We start from the raw sequence: 16,983 nt of genomic DNA, 5'->3' as shown, positions 1-16,983 counted from the left end.
ATATCCCATAATGAAAAACATAAACATGAACACGTTTTTGCAACTGCTTACTGTTGCATTATAATATTGTTATTACATTATAGTCCAATTAAAATTATTAAATTAAAGGATTACATTTATTTTATCATCAATTAGCCTATACCCAAGTTCCAACCAAAATGTTACTTCTGCTTTTACCCCAAGGCTGAAGGCAGGGCTGTGTGTGCTAGAGCTCTTCCACTTTGTGACCTTGGCCTTCAAGGACCTGGCCATGACCTGCACCTTGCGCTGCCTTGACTACTTCCTTGGCAAAGAAAGCTGACGCGTCATAGTCGTGGGTGAGAAGGGGCACTTTGGGCAGCATTTGGTGTGTTTACGTGTTTAGTCACATTCATGGCCTGTCTATTACGCTTACAGTGCCTTCAGAAAGTATTCACAACCCTTGACTTTTTCTACATTTTGTTGTGTTACAAGGTTGGATTAAAATGGATTTAGTTTTCATTTTTCGGTCAAAGATCTACACAAAATACTCTGTAATGTGAAAGTGGACGAAAAGTTCTAATATTTTATTTAAAAAATCATGAAGAAATAAAACACTAATATATCTTGATTACATAAGTATTCAACCTCCCTGAGTCAATACCTGCTAGAATCACCTTTGGTAGCGATTACAGCTGTGTCTTTTTGGTTACGTCTCTTAGAGTAACTGGATTGTACAATATTTGCACATTTATAATTTTTTTAATTCTTCAAGCTCTGTCAAGTTGGTTGTTGATCATTGCTAGACAGCCATTTTAAAGTATTGCCATAGATTTTCAAATCAAGTCAATTGTAACTAGGCCACTCGGGAACATTCAATGTCGTCTTTTTAAGCAACTCCGGTGTATATTTGGCCTTGTGTTTTAGATTATTGTCCTGCTGAAAGTAGTCCTTCCTGATGACAAGATGCAGTCACCACCATACTTGAAAATATGAATAGTGGTACTCCGTGATGTGTTGGATTTGCCCCAAACATAACACTATTCAGGACATAAAGTTAATTTATTTTCCACATTTCTTGCAGTTTTACTTTAGTGCCTTACTGCAAACAGGATGTGCAAAACTGAAAGCGTGAACCAACGCATTTGACCATGGGAAGGTGACTGGGAATATGGTCGAACACACACAGTGTAGTTATTTCCTCCATAAGGCAGTCAAACAGGTAAAATGTCAGTAGAGAGAAAGTGGAGTCGCAATTCAAAGGCTCAGACACGAGGCGTATGTGGCAGGGTCTACAGACAATCACAGATTACAAAGGGAAAACCAGCCTCGTCGTGGATTGCTCCCGGACAAGCTGAACACAATCTTTGCTGCTTTGAGGATAACACAGTGCCACCGACGCGGCCCGCTCCCAAGGTTTGTGGGCTCTCGTTCTACGTGGCCGACATGAGTAAGACATTTTAAGCGTGTTAATCCTTGCAAGGCTGCCGGCCCAGACGGCATCCCTAGCCGCATCCTCAGAGCATAAGTAGACCAGCTGGCTGGAGTGTTTACAGACATATTCAATCTCTCCCTATCCCCACTTGTTTCAAGATGTCCACCATTGTTGCTGTACCCAAGGAAGCAAAGGTAACTGAACTAAATGACTATCGCCCCGTAGCACTCACTTCTGTCATCATGAAGTGCTTTGAGAGGCTAGTTAAGGATCATATCACGTCTACCTTACCTGACACCCTAGACCCACATCAATTTGCATACCGCCCCAATAGATCCACAGATGATGCAATTGCCATCACACTGCACACTGCCCTATCCCACCTGGACAAGAGGAATAACTTATGTAAGGATGCTGTTCATTTACTGTAGCTCAGCCTTCAACGCCATAGTACCCTCCAAGCTCATCTTAAGCTCGGGCCCTGGGTCTGAACCCCAGCCTGTGCAACTGGGTCTTGGACTTCCTGACGGGCTGCCCCCAGGTGGTGAAGGTAGGAAACCACACTTCCACTTCGCTGATCCTTAACACAGGGGCCCCACAAGGGTACGTCCTCAGCCCCCTCCTGTACTCCCTGTTCACCCATGACTGCGTGGCCATGCACGCCTCCAACTCAATCATCAAGTTTTCAGACGACACAACAGTAGTAGGCCTGATTACCAACAATGACAAGACAGCCTACATGGAGGAGGTGAGGGCCCTGGCAGAGTGGTGCCAGTTAAATAACCTCTCCCTCAGTGTCAACAAAATGAAGGAGCTGATCGTGGACTTCAGGAAACAACAGTGAGCCCGCCTCTATCCACATCGACAGGACCGCAGTGGAGAAGGTGGAAAGCTTCAAGTTCCTCGGCGTACACATCAATGGCAATCTGAAATGGTCCACCCACACAGACAGTGTGGTGAAGAAGGCACAACAGCGCCTCTTCAACCTCAGGGGGCTGAGGAAATTCGGATTGTCCCATAAGACCCTCACAAACTTTTACAGATGCACAATTGAGAGCATTTTGTCGGGCTGTATCACCGCCTGGTACGGCAAAAGCACCACCCGCAACCGCAGGGCTCTCCAGAGGGTGGTGCGGTCTGCCCAATGCATCACAGAAGACACACTGCCTGCCCTCCTGGACACCTACAGCACCTGATGTCAGCACTTATTTGTCTTACAACTGCATTGTTGGTTAAGGGCTTGTAAGTATGCATTTCACTGTAAGGTCTACACCTGTTGTATTCGGCACATGTGACAAATGCAATTTGATTTGATGTCACAGGAAGGCCAAAAAGATCATCAAGGACATCAACCACCCGAACCACGGCCTGTTCACCCCGTTACCATCCAGAAGGCGAGGTCAGTACAGGTGCATCAAAGCTGGGACAGAGAGAGAGAAAAACAGCTTCTATCTCAAGGCAATCAGACTGTTAAATAGCCTGCTGATGCATATACATAGACATGGAATCACTGGTTACTTTATTAATAGAACATTAGTCACTTTAATAATATTTACATACTGCTTTACTAATTTCATATGTACAGTGGGGAGAACAAGTATTTGATACACTGCCGATTTTGAAGGTTTTCCTACTTACAAAGCATGTAGAGGTCTGTAATTTTTATCATAGGTACACTTCAACTGTGAGAGACGGAATCTAAAACAAAAATCCAGAAAATCACATTGTATGATTTTTAAGTAATTAAATTGCATTTTATTGCGTGACATAAGTATTTGATCACCTACCAACAGTAACGAATTCCGGCTCTCACAGACCTGTTAGTTTTTCTTTTAGAAGCCCTCCTGTTCTCTCATCTTCACATTACCTGTATTAACTGCACCTGTTTGAACTTGTTACTTGTATAAAAGACACCTGTACACACACTCAATCATCAACAGACTCAATCTCTCCACAATGGCAAGACCAGAGAGCTGGTAAGGACATCAGGGATAAAATTGTAGACCTGCACAAGGCTGGGATGGGCTACAGGACAATAGGCAAGCAGCTTGGTGAGAAGGCAACAACTGTTGGCGCAAATTAGAAAATGGAAGATGTTCAAGATGACGGTCAATCACCCTCGGTCTGGGGCTCATGCAAGATCTCACCTCGTGGGGCATCAATGATCATAAGGAAGGTGAGGATCAGCCAGAACTACAGCGGCAGGACCTGGTCAATGACCTGAAGAGAGCTGGGACCACAGTCTCAAAGAAAACCATTAGTAACACACTACGCTGTCATGGATTGAAATCCTGCAGCGCACGCAAGGTCCCCCTGCTCAAGCCAGCGCATGTCCAGGCCCGTCTGAAGTTTGCCAATGACCATCTGGATGATCCAGAGGAGGAATGGAGAAGGTCATGTGGTCTGATGAGACAAAAATAGAGCTTTTTGGTCTAAACTCCACTCGCCGTGTTTGGAGGAAGAAGAAGGTTCAGTACAACCCAAGAACACCCTCCCAACCATGAAGCATGGAGGTGGAAACATATAATCTTTGGGGATGCTTTTCTGCAAAGGGGACAGGACGACTGCACCGTATTGAGGGAGGATGGATGGGCCCATGTATCGCGAGATCTTGGCCAAAAACCTCCTTCCCTCAGTAAAGAGCATTGAAGATGGGTCGTGGCTGGATCTCTCCAGCATGACAACGACCCGAAACACACAGCCAGGGAACTAAGAGTGGCTCCGTAAGAAGCATCTCAAGGTCCTGGAGTGGCCTAGCCAGTCTCCAGACCTGAACCCAATAGAAAATCTTTGGAGGAGCTGAACGTCCGTATTGCCACCGACAGCCCCGAAACCTGAAGGATCTGGAGAAGGTATGTATGGAGGAGTGGGCAAAATCCCTGCTGCAGTGTGTGGCAAACCGGTAAATAACTACAGGAAACGTATGATCTTTGTAATGGCAACAAAGGTTTCTGTACCAAATATTAAGTTCTGCTTTTCTGATGTATCAAATACTTATGTCATGCAATAAAATGCAAATTAATTACTTAAAAATCATACAATGTGATTTTTGATGTGATTTTTGTTTTAGATTCCGTCTCTCAGAGTTGAAGTGTACCTATGATAAAAATTACAGACCTCTACATGCTTTGTAAGTAGGAAAACCTTCAAAATCGGCAGTGTATCAAATACTTGTTCTCCCCACTGTATATACTGTATTTTATTCTACTGTATTTTAGTCAATGTCACTCCGACATTGCTCCTCCTAATATTTATATATTTCTTAATTCCATTCTTTACCTTTTAGATTTGTGTGTATTGTTGTTAATTGTTAGATATTACTGCATTGTTGGAGCTAGGAACACAAGCATTTCGCGACACCCGCAATAACATTTGCTAAATATGTGTATGTGACCAATAAGATTTTATTTGATGTTTTGGAATATTTGTATTCTGTACATGCTTCCTTCTTATCACTCTGTCATTTAGGTTAGTATTGTGGAGTAACTACAATGTTGTAGATCCATCCTCAGTCTTCTCCAATCACAGCCATTAAACTATGTAACTGTTTTAAAGTGACCATTGGCCTCATAGTGAAATCTCTGTTTCCTTCCTCCCCGGCAACTGAGTTAGAAAGGACGCCTGTATCTTTGTAGTGACTGAGTGTATTGATACACCATCCAAAGTGTAATTAATAACTTCACCATGCTCAAAAGGATGTTCAATGTCAGCTTTTGGTTTTACACATCTACCAATAGTTGCCTTTCTTTGCAAGGCATTGGAAAACCTACCTGGACTTTGTGGTTGAATCTAGAGTAAAGTGATTGAAATTCACTGCTCAACTGAGGGACCTTACAATTATCTGTATGTGTGAGGTACAGAGATGAGGTAGGCATTAAAAAATCATGTTAAACGTTATAATTGTATACAGTGAACCCATGCAACTTATTATGTGACTTGTTTACTCCTGAACTTATTTAGGCTTGCCACAACAAAGGGGTTGAATTCTTATTGACTCAAGACATTTCAGCTTATCATTTTTAATGAATTTGTAAAAATGTCTAAAAACATAATTCCACGTTGACATTATCGGGTATTGTGTCTAGGCTCAATAAAAAATTAAAATAAATAATTACAAAAATGAGTGGCGACTTTTCCATGGCAACTAATGTCATGCAGACCTTGGCCCAGGCTATAGACATTCAGGTGCTATGCATGATGGCTCGCCACTTTGTTTAAGGTTTAAGAAGTGTGTGTATGCCGTGGCTAACACTGTGCTCTCTCCCCAGCACCCCTATAAAATGGAGCGTGTTTTCTGGCTGCTATCTGGTAGAGATGGAGCCCTGGTAAAGGGCATGTGGGAGGAGTTTCTGCACTCTCACAGACACACTCTGCCTGAAGCTCTCAACAAACACATAGATAGGTGCCCATTACCATTGGTTGTTTAATGCACAATACAGCAGTATATTGACACATCAAGTGGTTTGTGATGATGTGAATTGAGGCTCAGTTGGTAGAGCGTGACACTTGCAATGCTAGGGTTGTGGGTTCGATTCCCATGGGGGACCAGTACAAAAATTATGAAAATGTATCCACTCACTACTCTGGATAAGTGCATCTACTAAACTGTTTTGTACAGATAATTATCAGACTCCAGTTACAAATGCTGGTAAACACTCCAATAGATTTTGTTGAATTTTTTTCACAAAAGTAGTGCACTGGGCCTTTACTAGTTCTGTATTAGTGGACCAATATAGACGTTTTCAGCACAAGCACATTTTTTTTCTGCATCCCCACCTCCGGTAACAAAATCACAGCACCCCCAAACTACTTTCCGCGGCTATGGCATTGCAGTTCAGCCACTCTAAAAAGAAAAGGTTCCTTGAGTATCCTTTAGGGGTTCTTCAAATTGAAAATGTGGGGGAACCCCTATAAGTTATTCGAAGAACCCTTTAAAAGGGTTCTTCAAAGAACCCCTTTTGATGGATCCTCAGAACCTTTTGAAGAACCTTTTGGGGTTCATTTTTTAACTATCCCCCCTCCCCTAATTATTATTATTATTATTATGCATAACAATAACAACAACAACACATTTTAGTTCTCAGTGTTTATTATGATTTTAGTGGCAAAGCAGAATACATTTTTTAAATATGAGGTAAACTCCAAGCAGAGCCCCAAGTCCAATGGGTATATCCTCTGGCGTGTTGATGTTAATGTGTTGATGTTCTCTGTATCCATAGCCAAAATGATTTTGCAGTGCATGGTGATCTAACAGGTTTCCTGTTTTATTCATCAGAGGTGTAGGGAGGGTGAAGTCTGTGAATCCAAAAAATATTAATTATACAGATGATTAACAAAACGTGCACAGGACAGAATTCATACCTTGGTTTTTGAGGTGAATGTGAATGAAAAAATAATGTTTTGATAATGGTTTTCATAAACATATCTTGTCCATAATGTAGAGGCATATGAGATATTCATTGAAGAGGTCAGGGAGGAGGATGGTTAATGTGATCAGCATAACATACCAATTGACAAACCAACTGACATACATACAATTGCAGATACAGACACAAAAGTGAGCAGTTCAGTCATCTGCACCCAATACAGCTAGCCTTTAACATATTCTTATAGCCTACATAGTCTTACCTCTTTGTTGGTTGATATCCATTGAATTGTGTCCATTTTCTGTTTTAGAAAGATTGGCACAAAAATTTAAATACAGATGGTATCATCATAAAACAATATCAATTTAGTTCATGCAAAGGACAAACCTTACCTTAAATTGAGTAGATCTTTACATTTTTCAGTTAAGTGCCTGCACCTGCTGTCTTATCAAACTTTGAGGATCTTAGAAGAATCCTTGTTGAACCCCTAATTGTTAGAGTGTGGTTTGTGTCATGCTCCTGGCACCTACTACCATACCCTGTTCGAGGGCACTTTAAATATTTTGTTTTGCACATTCATCCTCTGAATGGCACACATAGACAATCCATGTCACTATGGTCTCAAAGCTTAAAAATCATTCTTTAACCTGTCTCCTCCCCTTCATCTACACTGATTGAAGTGGATTTAACATCAATAAGGGATCATAGCTAGTTACATAGTTACATCAATAAGGGATCATAGCTTTCAACTGGATTTACCTGGTCAGTCTATGTCATGGAAAGAGCAGGTGTTCATAATGTTTTGTACACTCAGTGTATGTTACAGTATGATTGTTTATTGTATATCTTTTATCTGAATTTAGATGAAATTGTATGAATGTCAATGAAATGTGAAATCCTTTTGCAATCGAACCTCTGCAGTTTATTGCCTGACTATTAATGTTGACTATAAAAGGTGTGGAGGCAATTGTCAAAGACCGAGGCCTGTACTCTGGAGCAGGATCTATTTGGAGGTGGAGGGTCCGTCATGGTCTGGGGCGGTGTGTCACAACATCATTGGACTGAGCTTTTTGTCATTGCAGGCAATCTCAACGCTGTGCGTTACAGGGAAGACATCCTCCTCCCTCATGTGGTACCCTTCCTGCAGGCTCATCCTGACATGACCCTCCAGCATGACAATGTCACCAGCCATACTGCTTGTTCTGTGCGTGATTTCCTGCAAGACAGGAATGTCAGTGTTCTGCAACGGCCAGCAAAGAGCCCGGATCTCAATCCCATTGAGCACGTCTGGAACCTGTTGGATCGGAGGGTGAGGGCTAGGGCCATTCCTCACAGAAATGTCTGGGAACTTGCAGGTGACTTGGTGGAAGAGTGGGGTAACATCTCACAGCAAGAACGGGCAAATCTGGTGCAGTCCATGAGGAGGAGATGCACTGCAGTACTTAATGCAGCTGGTGGTCACACCAGATACTGACTGTTACTTTTGATTTTGACCCCCCCTTTGTTCAGGGACACATTATTCAATTTCTGTTAGTCACTTGTCTGTGAAACTTGTTCAGTTTGTCTCAGTTGTTGAATCTTGTTATGTTCATACAAATATTTACAGATGTTAAGTTTGCTGAAAATAAACGCAGTTGACAGTGAGAGGACGTTTCTTTTTTTGCTGAGTTTATGTTGAGTGATCCTCCCACTACAACAAGGGAAACCATGCAGTTTATTAGGCTACAGATTAAATAAATGATGATGAACTTCACAGGGTGGTGAATGTGCAATGTGATGAACTTGATGCACCTTTACAATAAATATTGAGGGTCTTATTCTGGTGACATGATCGATGCTTGGCTGTTGTTTGACAAATTAAAAATATATTGCTCTTTTCCATGATAATCTCATATTGTAGGTAGTCTACCCACACTGTATCTGTGAGCTGTTGGCTAGAGCTCATGTGCCAAGACCAGAGTGGGCTCTTTTGCAATATTACGCAACAGTTTTTGAAACAAAACCATCAGTAGTTGAAAATGCGATGGAAACCCATTTAACTTGTTTTTTTAATTTGGCACATAGGAGTTTGTCGAAGGTTATTTTTGTGTGCACTACGTCATCACGCACAGCCTTTTATCCACAAAAAGTTTGCTTGATGGAAAAATCTCTGGTGGGGGAAAATAGGCAAATTGTTTTATGCAGATTTTAGAATATTCACATAAAAATTGGTCACAAATTGTATGGAAACCTAGCTCTTGACTATCCTGACAGTTGTTTTTGTACAGTAAGCTTTATTTGACTCTTGAAGCACAAGCGATTACACAAACAGTTACAAGCAAAACTAATCCTTTACATCTATGTCTGTCTTCTGTACAAAATCTATGTACATAGGTATGCCTCTGACATTGAGATGTGACAGATTTTTTACACTGTCTTTCAACTCAGGACTGCCCCTGAATACCTGTAGAGGCTGTTTTATTGGTGGACTCTGTGGGGAGGGGTGTGGCTAATCATGTTCAGAAGCTTCATCAGCAGATCATGGCCATGGCTACTGCTCACTGATTGGCTTATGTATTCGGCTTCATCCTCCTCAGTACAGGATTGGTCAATACTACAACCCTCTAAAAGAGAAAAGACCAAAATAGACAATTTGTCACACAACTGTCATATTAAACTGAATCTGTATGAACTCACAACAAGTAATACATGTAAATAGTACATTATTACCATTGGCTAATGGCTACACAACACCACATTTATTCCTAAACTCTTCAGTGATCGTGGAGCAAATAGTTTGGTTGCTGACAATGACAAAGTATTCAATACCACAAGAGCTTGGCACATGATATTAACAATTAAATAGTCTATTTAAATTGCCACAACCAGCAATCCATAGAAAACAAACCCTACTGCATACAATGAGTTTTGCTCCTTTGCAGAATCATTCAGTGTGAACGGAAACATTTGCTATACATGAAAATAGGAGTATAGTCTTTGTCTTACCCACGTCACAGCAGATCCCCGGTGCAGCACAACGTCCCTCCTCAGAGCCACACACTCTTCCTCCGGCCTCACAGGGGGAGGGCAGGTAGTTCTCTTCCACGCAGCCAGCTGCCTCGGGGGAGCCCACGTAACAGCCCATCCCCTCCCCACAGCAGATATTGGGGCCAAAGCAGCGACCCCTGTCCCCGGGGCCACACGACATGCACTGGAAAGATAATAGGAAACAGAAAGTTATAGTTATATTGTTATTATAGATACAAGTTATATATTTATAGAACATTTTGTTTTTTCATAACAGTACAATACAATATACAGTATTGATAAACAAATACATTCTAAACCAGTTATAATTGTAAAAGATAAAAATACAAAAGCATTAATTAGAAACAATTCAATTAATTACAATTTTAAAAGCTTCTATGAAAATGTAAATAAATCCAAATAAAAGAACAGTTGGATGGATCTTATAGCTTTCCTAGACGCAACAACTATGAAGCAACTATCAGCAGACAAAAAATAACCAAGAATAGATGGCTTTCCCATAGAATTCTATTAAATATTTTGGGGTAAAGTTGCCCCACTATTTACACAAATGAAAACACACTTCACTCACTTCAGTACTTCCTAGTTCAATATCAAACAGTTATTTCAGTTATAGTAAAACCAGAAAACTCTCTGTAGTGTCCCATGCTGATTATAGACTCATAAGGTTAATAAATTGTGACAATAAAATTATACCAAAGCTTATAAGCAATAGGATGGCATAAGTCTTACAGACTTGATAATCAAACAGGGTTTACGTTAACTGGGTCCTGTCTAATTCTTTCTGCATGCGGTTCAATTGCCAGTGCAAACATGGGGCATCCCTGTCTTGTGCCTCTTTCCAAAGCAATTTCATCAGATAATGCGTTATTTGTGTATATTTTTTATTTAAGACATTTATACAATATTTGTATTAAATGTAAAAGTTTGGAATAGAAAAGGCCATTCAAGACGGTCGAAAGCCTTTTTGGCATCAACAGCCATTATTGATAAATCTATATCTTTATTTTTATTTTTTTGCGTATGGTATTAAACTGAAACATGTTCTTGTATTTGTTTGAGGTTTTTTTTGTTAACGTAACAGGTATCAGTATTGGTAAACATGAATATAAACTAAACTTATTTGCAGATGATCTCCTGATATACCTGACCAATATTGAAAACTCAATGCCCCCTTTGCTAAAAAATATTTTTCAGAATACTCAAATGTCAGGTTATAAAATTATTGTGGAAAATGTTTTAATAATGCCAAGAAAAATAACAACTCACGATCTACAGCAATGCTTTAAGTGGACCACAGAAAATATTAAATACTTTGTTTGCTTAATAAGTGACAACAAACAACACATATATAAAGATAACTTATTGTGTTACTTTTAATTTTTTTTACTTTAGTTTATTTGGTAAATATTTCCTTAACTCTATTTCTTGAACTGCATTGTTGGTTAAGGGCTTGTAAGCACTTCGCGGTAAGGTAACCTGTTGTATTTGGCGCATGTGACAAATAGAATTTGATTTGAGCTTTATTCCATTATGAAAGCAACAATATGAAAGCAGATCTAATTAAATTGAATAATTTTCCCATAAATCTCACAGGTAGAATAAACCTCTTAGAATGGAATGGCTGACAAAGTTTTGTATTTATTTTCGGTAATTCCAATTACCCCACTGAAGACATTCTTTATAAAGGTATACTCGGTCATAACAGACTTCATATGGGCAAATAAAATTAATAGAATAAACAGTTTTACATCTTCCTAAGTCTGAGGGTGGTTTTAACCTTTCAGACTTGAAATTATATAAACTCACTACCCAAGGCTTTTACTTGCGACATTAATTTAAATGCACTAAAGAGGAACAATGGATATATATGGAAGATGTGCATGCTCATCCGCAGAATATTTTTTCCGTGTCTATTTTCAAAGGATAAAACTTAGAACATTAAGAACTTCATAGTGAAGAACACGAACAATATGGATGAAAATGAAAAGTATTCTACAAGAACCAATATCACTCCCTAAAAACACAACCTTATGGAACAATCCTTGGATAGCTTTTCAGAATTCACCGATAATTTGGTCCACATGGAAAACTAAAGGCATAGAAACCGTGAATGACTTGGTAACAGGAAATACATTTATTTCCATGACAGATTTAAAAAGTAATTTTGGACTGACCAATGTAGATAGTTTCAAATACATGCAACTTAAAAGTTACATATCACAAAATGTTGATTTTAAATATTTTGGACATCAGCGCAACCTTGAGGGAATCGTATTTGAGTCCAACAAGAATGTTCATATGATCGGGAAGATATACAAAACCTTGCAGAGAGCATATCCAACTGACAATCTCTTAGAAAACCAAGACAAAAATGTATGCTTAATCCAGTATAAACGTATGTATAGAATGTATTATACAAGAGACAAAATTCTCAATTCTACAGCACAACGGCAGAGTCATGTCTCAAGTGCAAAACTAATAATGACTCAATAATCCATGCTTTCTGGGAATGCTATAAAGTCTGGAAATTGTGGACGGAGCTAGAAAGTTGTCTGTCAGAAGTATTACAATGTAAACATACTTTTAATCTGTCTGTCTGCATATTTCAAGACATGGTATATGGGGTGTAGTGAGATACCCAATGGGCTGAACGATTCTCTTCTCATCACTCAATTTTAAAAAACGTATACTAAAAACTTGAAAGTCAATCAATCCGCCATCATTGACACAATGGATTTTTTTTAATGATTTATTATTTAAATGTTGAAATAGCCTAGACGACCGAGAGAAAAAACGAATTGGTACAATTTAAGGCCAAGTGGCAAACAATAATGCAGGCACTAGTGAGCATGCAGATCTGGGCAGATGATAGTCATTATTTGTGTGTCTGTAAGTTGTTGTTCATATGCATAAGAGTGTTTTTGGAGTCTAAAGAAAAGGGGGGGAAAGGAGGGGGATATACAGTATTGACATGCAATAACCTTTGATTTGAACGTGCAATCTCAACCCTTCAAAGCTAAGATGCAAGCCTATATGCAGCCACGAATCCAACTCTATAACAGACACACAGTAACAATAGACAATAACAAAGAGGAACTGCTGAGAATTACTTGGTACCTTTCTGGATGGGAAAGCTAGTGCTGATCTCTTGCCTCCTATGGGGCAGTTGGAGATGTAGCAGGCAGTGCATAAAGTAAGCAGGAACAGCAGACAGAGGGCGGACACTGAGGTGCCAAACATAGCCACTGAGAAAGAAGGAAAAATGTATTTAAGTTTGTCTAAGTTGCTGCTACTTGTCTCAGGATAGAGATACAATGGTAAGATCAATCATAGACAGTCTATTGCTGCAATAATTCTTGCAAAGTCTGTTACAGAAACATGTTTTTTAAAGATAAAGTCGTTTTAAGATTGTCAGAGAAAATACAAACACTGTATGAGATACAGAAGACACACTTACTGTGTTGAGGTTGAGGCTTTGGTGAGGATGATCTGCGAATTTGTCGATGATTGATGGTTGATCTTGGTAAAGGTTGATTGTCTTTGTTCGTGTTGCTTGCCATGAAAAGGTACCCTTTTATACCTCTTGCTCTGTCTCTTAGGCTGTGACATGGCCTCAAAACCACCAATTAAGTCCAATCAAGACGTTATTCCACAGGTACTAATTGTGTGACTTGATTAGTAAAGGGAATGGACATTGAGATGGACAAGAAAAGGGCATATCAGGCGTGACCATGCATAAGAGATATGGGGGGTCTGGTTAGTCTTACTTTACACTGATATGAGTTTCCATAGTTCTACGCAGTGTTGTGTTTGAGACCGGAGCAAATCGAGTCGACTGAAGAAGGGGGGGGCGAGACCGAGTCAAGACTGAGGACCGAGAAATAGTGAGTCCAATTCAAGACCATGATTGTAATTTTGTCAAATCACCACCATAAGAGTTCAAAATGTCCAGTATTTCTGTGTTCATATTTCAGAACAACATATGAATTCTTTAGACATTCAGAATGGTGACAAAATGCATGCTGAGGGAAAACAGAGCCACTATACATAGTATTACTAACCCAAACACAGTGGAGAACAATGAGGGCCCTCTACGCCTCTAAGGATTAATAAAATAATAACAATAATAATTGTTTATGGACTTTTTGGGTAGGAGGGAAGGGGGGATGAAAAGGGTAAAACAGGAGGGAGCTATGACTTCAGAGTTGATTTGTTTGTCAAATCAAATCAAATTATATTTGTCGCATACACATATTTAGCAGATGTTATTGTGGGTGTAGCGAAATGCCTGTGTTCCTAGCTCCAACAGTGCAGTAGTATCTAACAATTCACAACGATACACACAAATCTAAAAGTAAAAGAATGGAATTAAGAAATATATAAACATTAGGACGAGCAATGTCGGAGTGACATAGAATAGAGTACAGTATATACATATGAAATGAGTAAAGCAGTATGTAAACATTATTAAAGTGACCAGTGGTCCATTATTAAAGTGGCCAGTGATTCCATGTCTATGTATATAGTATGTGTGTAGTATGAATATAGGGCAGCAGCCTCTAAGGTGCAGGGTTGAGTAACCGGGTGGTAGCAGGCTAGTGATGGCTATTTAACTGTCTGATGGCCTTGAGATAGAAGCTGTTTTTCAGTATCTCGTCCCAGCTTTGATGCACCTGCACTGACCTCGCCTTCTGGATGGTAGCGTTGTAAACAGGCTGTGGCTCGGGTGATTGATGTCCTTGATGATCTTTTTGGCCTTCCTGTGACATCGGGTGCTGTTAGTGTCCTGGAGGGCAGGCAGTGTGCCCCTGGTAATGCGTTTGGTAGACCGCACCACCCTCTGGAGAGTCCTGTGGTTGCGGGCAGTGCAGTTGCCGTACCAGGCGGTGATACAGCCCGACAGGAAGTTCTCAATTTTGCATTTGTAAACGTTTGTGAGGGTCTTAGGGGCCAAGCTGAATTTCTTCAGCCTCCTGAGGTTGAAGAGGCGCTGTTGCGCCTTCTTCACCACACTTTCTGTGTGGGTGGACCATTTCAGATTGTCAGTGATGTGTACGCAGAGGAACATGAAGCTTTTCACCTTCTCCGCTGTGGTCCTGTTGATGTGGAAAGGAGCGTGCTCCCTCTGCTGGACCAGGGTTCGAGTCATGGCCGGGGTTGCCCCCTAATTCTCCACAATATGCCACGGACTATGAAGAATCCTTTATTTATTAAATTAACACATTCATTAAAAAAAATTACGTTACAATCTATTATTGTGTGTGTGTGTGTTTGTATGTATGACTTTACTCAGCCTGTATTGGCTATGTAACAACTAATGTAATAAGAGGAAAAGAGAACTTCAGATAAATAGAGAAATGGCTCAAGGGATGATTAAAAGGTTCTCATTGTCCTTATTAATAACAAGAGCACGGTTGGCCTTGACCTGACCATGTGTTAATCATGTATTTCTCATTATGTTTTAACCTGGACAGATCCTATGAATTTAACTCAAGTCATTATCTGGACATTGTTAGGCCTATTTCCACCCCAACTTAATTTTTCTAATTAGGCCTACACCAATTATTACTCAGTCCATATAATGGAAAAACATCAATTGACGTCAAAGCCCTACATGATAATGCAAAAAAAATGACATTGAGAAAAAATTATATTTGTGTGGAGAGGCATATTTTGAAAGGCCTTTAGTGGCCATATTTGAATGCATCTAATAATTATAGCTGATATCTGAATTTGTGCAAAAATTATTATAACGACATCAACTAGTGACATCCTCAAGAGGTTTGGTCCTCTTGGCATAAAGGTGTTGGCTTGACAGTAGCTGGACCAGGGTTCGAGTCACGGCCGGGGTTGCCCCCTAATTCTCCACAATATGCCATGGACTGAAAATAATAATGTATTTATTAAATAACACATTCATACATTTTTTAAATGTTACAATCTAATAGTGTATAAAATATCTTAAAGATGCACTATGCAGAGATTGACTAAATAAATAAGTGTAGTGTAGAGAATCATTGTACCATCTAAACCACTGTAAAATATATTTTCCATAACCAAAAATATTGTATTTTTAGCTGTTTAAAGCTTGTGTACAAAACCTCAAGTAAAAGAGGCAAACATGAAATTTAAGAACAGGAAGCATAGAAATAAGAGCACATAGAAAAGATCTACCACTTCTTAGACTTGCTTTAATTGACTGACAAATCTATAACTCACTCATTTCCATGTGAATTTGGTCGGGTCACCCAAAAAGTTACATATTGCATCTTTAAGGGTACATTTGAGATTTGGCTTGGCAAAATATTTCTGACCACTGACAAAGAGCCAGCTCATCCTCCGTTGAATGTTGACTCCACCTGTGCACAGTGAGTTGGCGAAACATGGCCAGTATGATGTAAATAATCCCTGATATCAGGAAACGCCCATTGATACCTGGCTCTGGTGTTATGAGACTGATGGTTTCTCGACAGAGATGATTTGTTTACATAGTAGGTTAGGATAACTGATGTTGCATGTTAGATGAATTAGAGAAGGGGATACATAGTCAGTTGCACAACTGAATGCATTCCACCAAAATGTGTCTTCCGCATTTAACCCAAATCCTCTGAATCGACATCTAGGGAGCAGTTGTTGTTGGGGGTTAACTGCCTTGCTCAAGGGCAGAACAGCAGAATTTTCCACCTTCGGTTTGGGGATTTGAACCAGCGACCTTTCAGTTACTGGCCCAACACTCTTAACCGCTAGGCTAGGTGAATTATCGTGTCAGGTTAGGAGACTGAGGTTAGGGTTAAATTTAGCTACAATGCTACAGTTGTCAACAACTGTTGTCCCCAACGCAAAATAAACTGCCATTGAATTCTTACACTGCTCGATCGAAGACAGTACAGTATGAAGATGGCCTAAAACTGCTTCTACAATAGAAATCCTCGATCACACGTGTATGCGATGTCATGGCGACGTTGGCTAGCTAAGCTCATGCGTAAAAACACGTAATCGGGTCTAACGGTAGTCTCGCGCCAAACTACGCATGTGCAAGCCGTCAACTCAACGGCATTCCTTGTCACTTTCACGAGGTTGAAGTAATAACAAGCTCAAATACTTAACACATTGACTCGAATTTAGGTTGTGACTTTAGATTTCGAGAAAATTCACAACTAAGGAATACCCTTTCACTTCTCTCATTGACTTCTC

The 16,983-nt window shown here is 40.0% G+C and overlaps 1 protein-coding gene across 1 annotated transcript; it reads right to left on the bottom strand.

Moving 5' to 3' along the window:
* Positions 1-8,996: 8,996 nt before the first annotated feature.
* oxt (oxytocin) lies at positions 8,997-13,324 on the bottom strand. The gene is made up of 4 exons (XM_023987734.2): positions 13,247-13,324; positions 12,907-13,034; positions 9,745-9,949; positions 8,997-9,362 (listed from the first exon to the last, which is right to left on the bottom strand). Coding segments are annotated over exons 1-4 (480 nt in total). The 5' UTR covers positions 13,248-13,324; the 3' UTR covers positions 8,997-9,216.
* Positions 13,325-16,983: the final 3,659 nt, after the last annotated feature.

Source organism: Salvelinus sp. IW2-2015, linkage group LG5 (genome assembly GCF_002910315.2).
Source record: "Salvelinus sp. IW2-2015 linkage group LG5, ASM291031v2, whole genome shotgun sequence".
Classification (NCBI taxonomy): domain Eukaryota; kingdom Metazoa; phylum Chordata; class Actinopteri; order Salmoniformes; family Salmonidae; genus Salvelinus; species Salvelinus sp. IW2-2015.
The sequence above is the reverse complement of the archived record's forward strand: the minus strand, read 5'-3'. Positions and strand labels throughout refer to the sequence as shown.

Coding starts and splice junctions, on each gene's coding strand:
- oxt (XM_023987734.2), bottom strand. Junction 9,950..12,906: donor TAGCTTTCCCATCCAGAAAG/GTACCAAGTAAT, acceptor TTATCTTTCCAG/TGCATGTCGTGTGGCCCCGG. Junction 9,363..9,744: donor GGGGATCTGCTGTGACGTGG/GTAAGACAAAGA, acceptor TTTCTCTTTTAG/AGGGTTGTAGTATTGACCAA.